We start from the raw sequence: 14,032 nt of genomic DNA, 5'->3' as shown, positions 1-14,032 counted from the left end.
TAAATCTTGTAATAATGCGACCAGATCAAAACGCGCGCTAACTTTGTACCTGCTATGCCAGAATAAAAGTTTCACAAGTACAACGTGACATCAGGCCTGAAGCCGGATGGAAGTCATGGTGGTGGTCACGTGGTAGGAGAAACCTCACAAGAGCGTACCAGTCAGTCCGTTGAAGTGCTCGAAGGGCACACAATGACCATGTCGTCGAAACCTGGCCGCCCAACGCCAAATTAGCCTTTCCCTCCCCGGAAGAAGATAAAAAAAAAACCCGACTAATTCTATATTTGTTCATTCAGCGCTTCTCCGCGTTCAGCCAGTGAACTCAGCTTTCGGCGATGTGGTCACTGTGCGGGCTCATGCGTCAGCGGTAACAGGTGCTCGGCACCTTCTCTGAAGTATGGTGTCTTTCGCTTCACGTCCAAAGCCACGCTTTACTTGGCACCTGTTTAGTAATGATAACATTCGGGGAATCAAGACATCATATCATAATTATAAGGTTAGCCACTATACATAAGAAAAACAAGACAAATATTTGGTGTCAGTACTCTTCGAATGTAACTTGAAACTGCGGGCTGCTTTCCTCACGGTCTGGAGCCAATGTTAAGATTAAATTTCTTCTTTCCGGCAGTCAATGCTTTACATGAGCAATTCTGTGCTGCAATGCTCACGGTAAACACAGGCTTAAATGCATTTAAATTAAGAAAAACTTCGGATAACGTACCTGCTATTGACGAAGGCACACTGGAACCTTCCGGTCGAACTGGGTCCGCCGAAACATCTGCTGAACTGTTAGTGCTAGTCCGGTCAGTGAGCGCTTCGAAGGCGTCAAATTGCGAAGGTACCTTTGGGTTTGCTTTCTGTTGCGGGAGGTCAGCTGACTGTTTGGAATAACTTGTGCTGAAACTTGAGTTAGCATTTGAGTAGGCGTCAGTAGCGCTTTCCTTACGACTTTCCGGGGCCGTGGTGCGTAGTTCATGGTGGACGCCGGCAGCGGTGTCAACGGGACCAACCCCTGTGCCTTTCAGCGTTTGTCTTCTTCTGTCGACAGGATCGCTGCAGCTACCCGAGGCAGTGGGATGAGTACAAATTGCTGACCTGGAGGGCTCATTTGGAGATGTCAAGGCAAGCACTGGTCGTGCCGTCGTCTCACCCTTTTGTTGAATCATTGGGACAGATTCTGTGGAGACACTGACATTTCTCATGTGACCTCTGGTCAACTGGTGAGAATTGCTCGCCTCGTGCACTGCTGCCACTCGAGTATTATTAAAGCCATTACTTGGTCTCATATATGGAACTTCAGTTGTAGTGAACCCATGCGAATGTTGTGCAGGCGTAACAGTTACATATCCTGCGTTATGTCTTTCATCTCCTTTCCTTTCAGGCGCTTCATTTCCGTTAACGGTGTGTACTGCTGATCCATCGACTGGACCGTTAGTTATTTCGCCAGGTTTGGTTGCCTTGCCTTGTTCTTGACTGTGGTGCGTTGTGCCAGCAGGAGCTGATTCAGAGCCTGTAAAAACAAACAAACCAATCATGTCGATGTGAAGAGAGTAATATGTGAAGTTTAAATTACTTTTCTCTCTTTTGTAAAGTGCTTATACTAAAATAAAACGCCACTTCAGGAGCTTACTTACTGCCTTCACATAATCGTTCGGCGCTCCACTCCCCACGACGACACTGCCACCACACAAATCGACCGCGTTCGCGGCAGAAGATGTAAAGGACAGATTCGTGGTCAAATGTCTTGTCCTGGTCGATCTGCAACGTTGCCATGGTATAATGAATGCGTGACAGGGCAGTTAACTGTGCAAGCTAGGGCACAAAAACGATATTAGTGAACACCAAGCGATGGGATAATTTTCCCTTCCGACATGCAGGTGAATTCTTAAGCATGCACAGACATACGCAGAGCGAGTGGCAGTGCGTACGTGCTTATGACAGCGTCAGTTCTTTTGTCACAAGATAGAAAACCCGCCGTGGTTGCTTAGTGGTTTTGGCGTAGCGCTGCTAAGCACGAGGTCGCGGGATCAAATCCTGGCGAAATGCCGGAAAGGGGGCGAAATGCAAAAAACGCATTGTGTGCACGGTAAAGAACCCCAGGTAGTCGAAATTATATTGGACTCCCCCACTACGGCGTGCGTCATAATGAAATCGCAGTTTTGGCACTTTAAAACCCCAGGATTTAATTTAAAGATAAGAAACAAAACCCAGCAATGAGGAAAACATACTCATAGACCCGCTGATTGCAGGTTGTGTAACAGCGCGAAAAATAACAAGCAAGGGACGAGGATAGAGACAGAGTGAAAAGAGCGCCGACTTCCAACTGTTTATTCTACTGACGATGTTAGGCATATGTACACATACGAAGCGTCAGCAAGAAAGGAAAATCAAGGGGATAAGGAAAGAAAGAAACATCCGTCAGCATGAATGGCACAAGGTGATATCAACATGGACCCAATCACCAACCATCTAAAAACCGTAGTTCTTCCTTAGTCCATGTTAGTGATGGCATGCTCACACACATTGCTCCCGCACGAGCAATCTTAACCGCCTCAATTATTTCTCTGACGCGCTGATCTTTGTGTCGAAATACAATCCCGCTTTTCTTGAACTTAGGCTTGCATGCCTTGGTATGACGACACGTAGTCTTATCACCACATTTACGACAGTGTAACCCGAGCTGGCCCTGATTACCATCACTTACATTCTTGCTGTGCTCTCTTAGTCTGGTCTTAGTCTCTCTTAGTCCCTTCGCATGAACTTCGGGATAATCAGTCCTTCTGTCGGGCACGCAAGAAGGGTCCTTAAGATTCTACGGTCTGAATGGAGAAGACAGGCCCGGCTCTATAGGGAGTTCCTGTATGTGCAAGTGAATAGGACTGCTTCCAGACCTTTAGCTCTACGCAAATGGCAGCACTACCGCTGGACCACTGACCAGATGACTGAGGGTCTCTGGCAAGTTTTGCTACTTCGGCTTCGAGCACTTCAACCTGGCAAGAAAAAGGTGAGCCCCTGCAACCCTGTTCACATCGAAGGTGACGCGGAAATCCCGGCGGACATACTTCGTACCCTCCAGCTCGGACCAAAGTACGCCGTTGAACCTAGAAAAAACGCGCCGGAGCTCCTGTCAATGGTCCAACAGGTAGCAAGACTTGCACCGGAAGATAAGAGGAACAGCTCCATTGCCCAGGGAGTGGAGGTTCTTGAACGCTTAGTGCGGTCTGGTCGCTCAGTGCCGTTGAGAACAGCGTCTGATTTTTTGTGCAATAACCGCCTTTGTGTTATTTCGTCTGATAAAGACGGTGGTTTCGCTGTTTTTCCAAATGACGTGTTCCGAGCGATAGCAGCTGAAGCTACCAACTGCAATTTCAATAGGGTGGACCAAGTGCGCCCTAAAAAAGCTAAGGCAGTAGCAATGAAACTGTGCAAGCGCTTAGGAATCCTTTCACTTGTAAAGCAAATCCAGGAAATGAAAAAAACAAAAAAAAACATGTTTAGATATGTTTTTTTCGGCAAAGACCCATAAGGATAGCTGTCCCCTTCGTGTTATTATTACAGAGAAGGGAACATGGCAGAAATGTTTAGCTGTTTTTTGCAAGTTAAGCTGACCATGCTTAAAATTGAAGACCCATTCCTAGTAAAGAATTCCACGCAGGTTACTGAATACTTGCTGCAGCATAACCATGCAAATGTGTCTGCCTTTTCTATAGATATGAAATACATTTTCTACTCTTTACCGCAAGTTGCACTAATATCATGTGTTGAGCAGGCTATTGACAGGTTAGGTGCCGTTTCATTTCGAAACAGTTGTGGATTATCCGTTAGCGGTTTTTTGGAATTGCTTGAGGTGTATCTGAGATCTACCTTTGCCACTTGGGACAAAGGTATTTACCTGCAAAAACGTGGAATTGGCATTGGGTCGTGTATAGCCCCTGTCCTCAGCGACCTGTTTTTAGCTATATGAACGACAGGAAGATCAACACATGTCTCGATGGACCTACTGTAATCAAAGTTTTTAGATTTGTGGACGACTTTCTAATCATTATTGACAACGCCAATGCGGATTTTTATGACTCAGTTGGAAACGTGCTTGATATTGTTACGTAAAACGGCACAAGGCGGGATTATTTACACTGTATTTACAGTATGAGAGAGACACAGTAGCCAAGATGGTGGACAGCCACCAGCACCAGAGAGAACCGTCTTCTTCGTCGTCTGCCCCAGGATGAATGTCTCTCGCGTAGCATTACCCCCGGCGGTGCAAGGGCCGTCTCGGCGCACTTCACACATTGTCGTTAGGAGGAAGGCGGTAGGCTTTCAGTCTGCTAACGTGAACTATGTCACTGGGAGCGATCGCCGGCGGTAAAGTCGGAGAGACGGGAACAATCTCGTAGGTGACGTCCGTGACCTGGCGGACGATTCGGTAAGGACCCGTGTATCGAGATAGCAACTTTTCGGATAAGCCAACACGGCGGAATGGACACCACAGGAGAACTAAGGCACCGGGTGAGAAGCGAACGTCGCGATGCCGGCTGTCATAGAGGCGCTTCTGGGTCGATTGCGAGGCCAACAGCCTAGAGCGGGCGATCTGACGAGCGTGATCGGCACGAGCGATGGCATCACGCGCATATTCGCTAGGCGGCGCGGCAGCAGCCGGTAGTAAGGTGTCCATCGGTAACGTTGGTTCACGGCCAAAGAGCATATAAAAGGGTGAATAACCGGCGGTATCGTGACGCGAGGAATTGTACGCGAAAGTCACGTAAGGTAACGCCAGGTCCCAGTCACGGTGGTCAGATGAAACATACATTGAGAGCATGTCCGTGAGGGTGCGATTTAGTCTCTCGGTGAGGCCATTTGTTTGGGGATGGTAGGCAGTGGTCAACTTGTGCTGCGTTGAGGAGGAGCGCAAGAGATCGCAAGATTTTCAAGCGTAACTTAAACCCCTTAATTTTGACGCATGAACTGCCTGAGAAGAATTCAATTAGGTTTTTAGAGCTACGACTAAATTTTTTTATGATCACGTATGTTGGGGTTATAAACCAAGAGCAAAAAAAGCTTTATTACCGGCTGTATCTGCCCACTCAACGCTCGTGAAACGTAGCATTGTTAAGTACTGCTTTACTAATGCTCTAACAAAGTCCTCTGAACATATGCTGCAAGAAAGCCTAGCACTTCAAAATAGACGGCTGTCTGACGCGAGATACCCGGAACCCCTGGTGGTCTCCGTGGCTGAGGGCTTGTTGCAAAAAATGAGAGCAGTTCGGCAATCTGAGAAGAAAGATGTGGCAGCTTCGGACGTGCGCAGGAAAATAGCCGTTATTCCGTACATCCACCAAACTTCCCACAATCTAAAGAAGATCGGGAAATGTGTAGGCGTTGATGGTGTGTTTTCAGCTCCGCTGAAACTTTCAATCCTTTGCAAGAAAACAAACCCGTGCAATATCAAAGAGAAGAAATCATGCAAGATTCAACACCAGGATCGTTCTGTCTCTTGTGACGAGGGTGTCGTATATCGCGTGCCGTTGGCTTGCGGACGCGAATAGATTGGACAGACTGGCAGATGCATAAACACCAGACTAAGAGAGCACAGCAAGAATGTAAGTGACGGTAATCAGAGCCAGCTCGGGTTACACTGCCGTAAATGTGGTGATAAGACTACGTGTCGTCATACCAAGCAATGCAAGCCTAAGTTCACGAAAAGCGGGATTGTATTTCGACACAAAGATCAGCGCGTCAGAGAAATAATTGAGGCGGTTAAGATTGCTCGTGCGGGAGCAATGTGTGTGAGCATGCCATCACTAACATTGACTAAGGAAGAACTACGGTTTTTAGATGGTGGATGATTGGGTCCATGTTGATATCACCTTGTGCCATTCATGCTGACTGATGTTTCTTTCTTTCTTTATCCCCTTGATTTTCCTTTCTTGCTGACGCTTCGTATGTGTACATATGCCTAGCATCGTCAGTAGAATAAACAGATGGAAGTCAGCGCTCTTTTCACTCTGTCTCTATCGTCGTCCCTTTCTTGTTATTTTTCGCACTGTTACACAACCTGCAATGAACCAGCTAGCCCAGCAAGCTACTATTCTGATTGCAGGTGTTTAAAGATAATTAAAGAAATAATTAGTTTAGACTAATAAAGTATGCCTTAAAACTCTATTTCACCTTATTTTGCGGTTAGAGTTTCATAGGCTGATTAGTAGAAGAGAAAATGAAGGCAAAGCTTTGATATTTGCATTTATGCGCGCAAACCTCAGTGTCATTACGTCAGCGTGTCGCCACTAATTGAATATGTTCTTTTTAATTTTTTTGTTATTTTTTTTGGCCAGCTATCGCGCATTCTCGAAACTTACTATGGGCAGACAATTGCTTTTTTTTAGAATAATATCTAGTGTACATCCCCACCGTGGTGCCTGCGACAATCTCAAGTAGTCTTGCGATTCCCGGAATTACAAGGCCAATCATCCGTCCCTCATCCATCCACTCCGTCCAATCATCACTCAAGAAAGAACCTACAACAACCGTACCTTTACAAAGTTCTCCCGTTCGTCCTTGCGATAAAACATCCCGGAAGAATTTCTGGGAAGTGTACATTTGGCCACGTGGTTGCCTGAAAAAAAAAAAAAAAAAAAAAAAAAAAAAAAAAAAAAAAAAAACCGAAGACAATTTGTTCAGCGCACCGCCTCTCTCACGATTGAACATACTTGGCATTCAGACGTTTCCCACTTAACCGGCATTATTCGTTTTCGTTTTCTTTGTTTATATTAATTCTGAGAACAAATCAAGATCAAAATGGAACAAAAGGATACAATTTGTAGGCAGTATAGTATGTTTTTACACTAATTAGCATTCTTCAGGCGTACCTCAGTGAAAACTAAATTACGCCTTAGCGTAGCGCTGGTGACGATCAGGAACACCGCAGTGGGGCGCGTCAGATGGATTTCCAATAAGTGAAGTGGCTTATGTGTACCGAAAGCTAAAACGTTTTATGAATTTTGAGATTACAGCAATGGAGACTACGAGGCCCCCTTGCATGAACGTTTAATTGCGAAAAGAATGAAAATTTTATTATTATGATGTAAATGCTCCCAAGGTGTCTCACCTAGCTGAAAGTTCAGTAATAATACCAGCTGCGAAATTGTAGGTATAAACATGGCGTCTTGATTCAAGTATTGCTAATCTCTATCGCTCCGCAATATTCTTGAAAGGGATCGGCGCCACAATAATAAATAAATAAATAAATAAATAATAGGTGTATTTTTGTTTTTTTTCCATGATACATGGCGCATTTTATTAATCATTTAGCCCAAAAAACGCAAATTGGCTCTTCACTATTTCGGGTCCTATACCGGGAACACGTTGCTTGACAGCATGCGTGGGAGATATCATATCTTCAGCAAGCTTTCAAGCAGCGTTTCTCTACATTATAGGCGTAAACCCAGTCAAATGGAGGATACTTCGTCAGACCTCCACATTAGTCATGTACCAACAAAACATCGAAAGAGAGTGCCCTCTTCATACCCCAAAGCCCGAAACGCTTCTACTATTGATAAACCAGCTAAACTTTCTGAAAACCCTCTTCATTAGCCCATGAACATATTTGAAAACCAATAACTGCATAAACATATATGCTGCAAGGAATATAGCTATAGGAATATTCTTCCCTGTCGGCCTTTAGCACTGGCCTACCTTTTGTTGAAACGTTGATTATATTCATCATCATGTTTACAAAGCTTCTATTCATTTGTTCTCTTGCTAACCGGTTAGGTTCACCTGCTTAGCAGACAAGTTGATGTGGGACACGACAATTTGCACAGTCAATGCACTGCTAGCGATAGAAACGTATTAACTTGTTAAATGAATTAAGGCTCGAATTGGCCGAATGAATTGCAGTCAACATTCGCATAATAAGCAAGCGTGACATCATGCGCCAAAATACACTCATGAACACAGTTAAATCGATGAGCGCGCGTACTCGCTGACACAATGTGGGCGCGATGCGACAATCGCCGGCAGATGCAAGCGCGCATGATTGACCCAAAGCGAACGTTCCTTGCTGCCACTCTCTTCACCATTCCAAGTGTGCCGGGTCTCCAAAACTCAGCACATCTTCCAACACTGGGCGCGCATGTGTAGACTGAGCGTGTGAAGCCACCAGCCTATATATAGGGACCATCCTTCTCCACTCTCTTTTGAATACTCGCTCTTTGGCCCGCCACCCATAGATGACGTGACCTACAACCACAGCACGTGGGGAGCGTGGACGCGATCACGTGACCTCTAACATTTTTTTGTGCGGGAAGACGGCGCGCAACAAGACATCGGGAAATAATTTTTGGACGCGATTTCGGGAGGGTCATGTGACCTAAACTAGCGTCACGGCATGACGACACCGTAGAACACGTGAGCGCGCCACTCGCTCCTGAGTGCGCGCACTTTCTCCACACTTGCGGTTGCACAATTGAGATGCACAATTGAGTCTCAAAATGGCAAGGACATTCTTGGTGTGCTTCCAACGAAGCGACCACTTCCCCAGCGCCGGCCTAGACAACGACGGGCCACGGCGCTGACTATTTAAGGGCAAACAAAGCAGCTCCCTTCGAGATGAATGCAACCGCCGCATTATGTGAAAGCGGTAAGGACCGCTAAGGCCAGGCGCCTCAAATCACTACAAGCTCACCGTCACGAAGAGCTCAATAATTGATGAAAGGAGCCAACGTCGACGAATGGCGTGGGAACAGCGTTGAGCCCTGATTTTAGACTGCATCGTCACTGGATGATATGCGGGGGCGATTGCACAACACAAGGGGCGGAGTCGGGCAAGTTGGTGCGACATCACGGGCGGACGGCTGCGAACACTTCAAACCGTCTGATTTACCGGGACGGAGTAATAGAATTCTCTCTTCTATTGACCTAGGGAAAACGACAACTTAAAGAGTGGACCTTGGGGGTGTGCTCAGACATGTAGTGTGATAAGACATGTAAAGCGCTCTGACATGGACTGCGCTCATACATCCATGGAGTCAGTTGTGAAGTGTAAATATGTAAAATAAACCAATGCGTTTCCGTCAACCTCCCGACCTCATCTCCTCACCAACACGCAACCCTCGGCGATAGAGACGGACGACGGTGTGGGTCCACTTGGTCGCTTAGTGCGACGCCCTGGTATAGCGGAGGCCAGATAGATAGCCCGTTTTCGGCGCTCCGGTGGCGTAGGCAAGCGACCCTTTGTGTGACGCCTAAGTCCGAACCACGAGCCCCAGAATCGGATCACAACAGCACCGAGCGTTTGCGAATCACTGAAGAGGAGGTCGTGCGCAGTCTATTGGGCGAATTCAAACATGAGAGTGAGAGCTGGTCTGGCTACCTGCAATCCGAACAGGAAGCTGCAGAGCTGGAGCGAGAACGGCTAACCATCTTCAAAACTGCGAATTCGCACGGATGACTTCACGAGAGAGATTCGGACGAGGAATGTGAGTGGTACTTTTACGTCAGGGGCGTAGCCAGGAGGCGCAGGCTGCCTCGATACCACGCTTCTACAGTTCTGACACAATATGGCGGAGGTACGGCGCGGGCCTGGTCAACGGGTGTCACCACCCCGAACGGCGGGACGTGGCGCTGACGTTGAGGCACGCTAAAGAGACCGTAAAGGAGCACACCAAACACGTGCTCCCTCCTCCCGAAATTTCTGTGTACCAGGGATACACGGCATAAAACAAAAAGCTACAACACTTGCATACCACGCCCCTCTCCCCGCTAACGTGCGTGCCTCCCTTGAGAGGGGGAAAAATAAGGAAAAAAAAAACACTGGCTATTTCACTTCTTGAAGTGACCTCAGTCCGGCTTTTTTGTCACTTATAAGTGGCCACCTCGATGCAGTGTGCTGAGGTCTTTCGCAGCATAGAGCCCATCTCCATGTCAGCGTGTGTCCTTCTGCTTCTCTCCTGGTGTTTGCGTCTTGAAGGCTGGGTTCCATCGTTTCTACAAGTATGTACCAACAGGCCCAGCAACAGACTCTTCTCCATGTAAATTAGTTCGCAAATCCGGTATGTCTCGGAAAACAGCTTGAGCTCTATTCTGATGCATATTTCACGCCTACAAAGCATAGCTATGACTTCTCTTTCAATGAATAAAAAACAAATAGTGCTTTGAAAAGCATCTCCGCCACCAAGTACCTCTTCTAAAAGTGTTTTTTTTTGTACTGTGAACTTTTTAAAATATTACGCCATCGTTGCTTTTTTTTTTCTTGCTTAAATTTCGCATCAAGATCGCAATTTCCGGTCCCAGTATTTTACTTAACACTTGGCATATTTACTTGCTTGGTTTGTCCTGGAAGAACAAAGCGAAATTCGCTTCGATTTCCTAAATGCGTATGTCTCAATAAGCTGCAATACAATATACAAATGTTTCCGGAACACCAATTGATCAATGTATCAATGGGCGTTCCGGAAATTTTTGTGCGATAGATTGCAGCCCATTTGTCTGACTGCGTAAAGTTCGTAGATGTAAACGATCATTACTCAGGTGCCTTCTAGCCACAGCTTTAGTGCCTCAAGGAAGTGTATCGGGACCCTTACTCCTTCTACTGTATATATGAATGACATTATTAACGTAATTTCTCCCGGTGTCCGAATTCGACTGATCGCTGATGATTGTGCCTTGTACAAAAGATTTTCTTTCCACAAATGACCAAGACGATATAAGTGTTAGTATTAAAGGGAAACTGAACAGGTTTTAGATTTCTAAAAAGTGACGTTTTTCTGAAGCGCAGACACTTGAAATCCCCGGTACGAAGTTTTGTTTTTCCATCGTACAAGTAGCGGCGGCGTAATTAAGAATTAAAATCGCAGCTATGCTCCGCCCACTGCGGCTCGCGGAGTCAGCCCGCGGCGGCGGCGGAAGGAGAAAGCTAGCGGAAATGACGTCAATATAGGGGTCCCAGGCGCCCGCGCGGAAAGCGTGTGCACGTTTTGCGCGTCAGTCGTGTTGTATCCATGGCCTTTATCGCAAATGATCAAGATCTCCACCCTGCGTTTCCGGCTAATGCTTCAAAGGACTGTTACCACAAGGAGAACTCCGTCTAAGAAGCATACAGCGTCACCATGCCGTCCTTTTGCGCTGCTTACGGCTGTACGAGCACCGGCGTCCGAGACGACGTCATCTTTCACAATTTCCCACGGCAGAAAAAACAAGCTGCTCAGTGGATCACAGCGGTGAAATGAAGTAATTTCAAACCTTCAAGAACCACTCTTCTTTGTTCAAAACATTTTTGGGACAGTGATTACCATCAGAGTTTATCGCTGATGCCTGCAATGGGAATTCCAGTTAAATCTGCTCGACTAAGGCCAGGCGTGGTGCCATCGATCTTCGCTCATAAACTGAATGAATCGCCGCCACCGAGAGCAGCCTTCTGTGATACTTTGTTTTCTTTTCTGTCTTGCAAGAATTTCGTTTACTTCCTGGCAGCACAAACATTCTTCTTCTATTTCCATTGCACTGCAGTGCATGCAGGAACACCTGTCGCAACAGAAATATACGTCAGGTAGAAAAGACACCTAAAATAAAGTTTCAGCATCACGCCAGGCATCCGGCCGCACTCGGATACCTAAGTGCCCATACGCCTGAGTGCTTACATCACTTGCTTTAAGGAAAGCGGCGGATTGTTCAAAAGCGTGAAACGACAGGAGTGGGCTTTTACCTCTGATCGTTTCAACACAACCGGGAATCGAGGGCCAAAAAGCATAAAATAGAACTACAGTAAACCGCATAGATATGCATAACAACGTGCAGTGGCACACTTTTTTTTGTTGGCACACATTGATGAATCGTTTGGGACCCTTACACCAAAATAATCATTAACAGGTTCTAACAAATCCAAAGAAAGGCTGCGAGATCGGTATTTGTCGATTTTCTGTATACGACTCGACCAGTGAACTAATACAGCGCAATAAAATACGGTTACTCAAAGTACGAAGTACAGAAGTGATAGTATGGCTCCTTTTAGAGCGCAGCTCTTAGGCGCCCGTTCCTGCGCGGCGAGCGTCGGCGTTGTCCCTCGTAACCGAGCGAACGACTACAGCGAAGGATGAACGCGGAACGCAGCGGGAGATGAAAGACGGCGATAGCGAAGAGAGCGCGAGGAGGAAAGCGCAGGAGGAGGGTGCAGCGGAAACACGAGACAGAAAGCGGAGACAGAGGTTATGGCGAAAGCGTGAGAAAATAAGCGTAGTTCCGCGCTAGACGGGCTTTGCGGCGATGCATGAGCGGATGTCTGTCTGCAGCGGCTGCTGTGAATCGTGCCCAGGCGTCACCCACGCACTCACCGCCTTTCGTAATCTCCCGATTACTGAAGCAGTCGCGCCACACTTTGCTGCGTTTGCAACATGCCGCACGATACAGATTGTCCGCGTCAGCCAATATATATCGCGGAATGAAAGCGCATATAGAGCTGGGCTCAAATTTAGCTTCGGGGAGTATAGTAATCGTCGGTGAAGTTTTTTATGCTCATTAATAAAATACTATCAATTGCATCCTCACCATTTACGTTACCCGTAACGACCAGACACACCCGACACCACCATGATTATGCACCTTATACACCTTATACTTTGAACAAGCAGACGTATTTAATTTTTCTTTTTTTCCGACGTAGATGACTGGAATTGCTTAGCGCGAGCACATTAATAATACTTTTCTTGTTTATTCATTTATAGTTTATTATTTCTTCCTTTAAGATATCGATCCTAGTTGTACCTTGAGTTCACCGTATGTATTAATTAAAAAATCAATAAGTGTTGTACGCATTTATTTTAAATGGGGAATGTGTACCCTACGGGCATTTAAGGCCTAGACAACTATGCTAGACTGCGTGCTGATCTATTTCTTAACATACTCAACGGTTTTCGAACAGTGGAATGTTTCAATCAAATACATATCTTCCAGCGAAAGCTAAGTAACTGCAGCACAGTGGCAACGTTAATGGCAGCATTACTTCAAAACTGTTCCAGCTGAAATTGCGCAGTAAATAAGGATCGTAAATGGTGACTAAAAACTGTCATGGCTACGCTAAGTTTCTGAAATGCTTGTGAACGCGGTCGCGTTCGCTCTGCCTTCAGCGGTTCTTTGAAGCTCAGTTTACACCTTCGACCTCGTATCGTCGCGGAGGTGCGGTGTAGTAGCGTATGCATAAATTATATCCGTTGTCTACAGGGCGTGGGCCAAACCTTAAAAATATGTAAATGCTGGACAGAACCAAGGTTATGTTGTTTTCCGTCGCTTGGAGATACTCAGATTATTTTTTGCATTCCGCCTAATTGGATAAGTCGTCTTAATTAATTAATCAACTTCTCAATTATTATAATTAGATGAAAAGCGTCAATGACAAAATTGTAGAGCAACATAAAAAACTCCCAATACAGCTTTCTGTTACTCAATACCTGATACATAAAAGTGTTTTTCCGAGTGTGAAAGATGCCCGCGAATGCACGCAAAGTGCCTCGAGTGGCCAGTCGCGCGGCAATTTTGAGTGTATATATTCGCGGGCTTCTTCTAAGCGGGATCGAATCCCGGCCGCGGCGGCTGCATTTCCATGGGGGCGAAATGCAGAAACGCCCATGTACCACGCATTTGGTGCAGGTTAAAGAACCCCAGGTGATCAAAATCATCCGGAGCCCCCTCTACGGCGTGCCTCAAAATCATATCGTGGTTTTGGGACGCAAAATCCCAGAATTTAATATCATCTTAATTTAGGACGGCACGTTCCCAGTGACACATACCTATAATTACCGAAGTTGGTGTCAAAGACGTCCACTGAAGAGCGGCAAACACCTACTTGCAACACACCTAGTGACCTAAGTTGGTACCAAATAGGTTCATCGGAGACCAGCACAGACCGAGGGTCACATTCTCCAAGTCGGCGTCAAAAGATTTCCTTCAACCAGCGGCACTTACTCAGTCCCACATCTTACAGTGACCCGTGTCGGCGTCAAATAGGTTCGTTGAAGAGCGGCACGTATATGTGCACATTGCCACA

General features: G+C 46.3%; 1 protein-coding gene across 1 annotated transcript in view; it reads right to left on the bottom strand.

Annotated features, from left to right (window-relative positions):
- LOC119437491 (sushi, von Willebrand factor type A, EGF and pentraxin domain-containing protein 1) overlaps positions 1 to 14,032 on the bottom strand; it is a 256,678-nt gene that overhangs the window by 16,777 nt on the left and 225,869 nt on the right. Inside the window, exons 21-23 of the mRNA XM_037704501.2 lie at positions 6,528 to 6,610; positions 1,635 to 1,758; positions 722 to 1,510 (exon numbers count right to left, since the gene is read on the bottom strand). Coding sequence (XP_037560429.1) covers positions 722 to 1,510; positions 1,635 to 1,758; positions 6,528 to 6,610 — 996 coding nt within the window. The remainder of the gene's footprint in view (positions 1 to 721; positions 1,511 to 1,634; positions 1,759 to 6,527; positions 6,611 to 14,032) is intronic.

This window comes from Dermacentor silvarum, chromosome 1 (genome assembly GCF_013339745.2).
Source record: "Dermacentor silvarum isolate Dsil-2018 chromosome 1, BIME_Dsil_1.4, whole genome shotgun sequence".
Taxonomy (NCBI): Eukaryota; Metazoa; Arthropoda; class Arachnida; order Ixodida; family Ixodidae; genus Dermacentor; species Dermacentor silvarum.
Note: the sequence above shows the minus strand (reverse complement) of the source record. Positions and strands in the feature narration are given on the sequence as shown.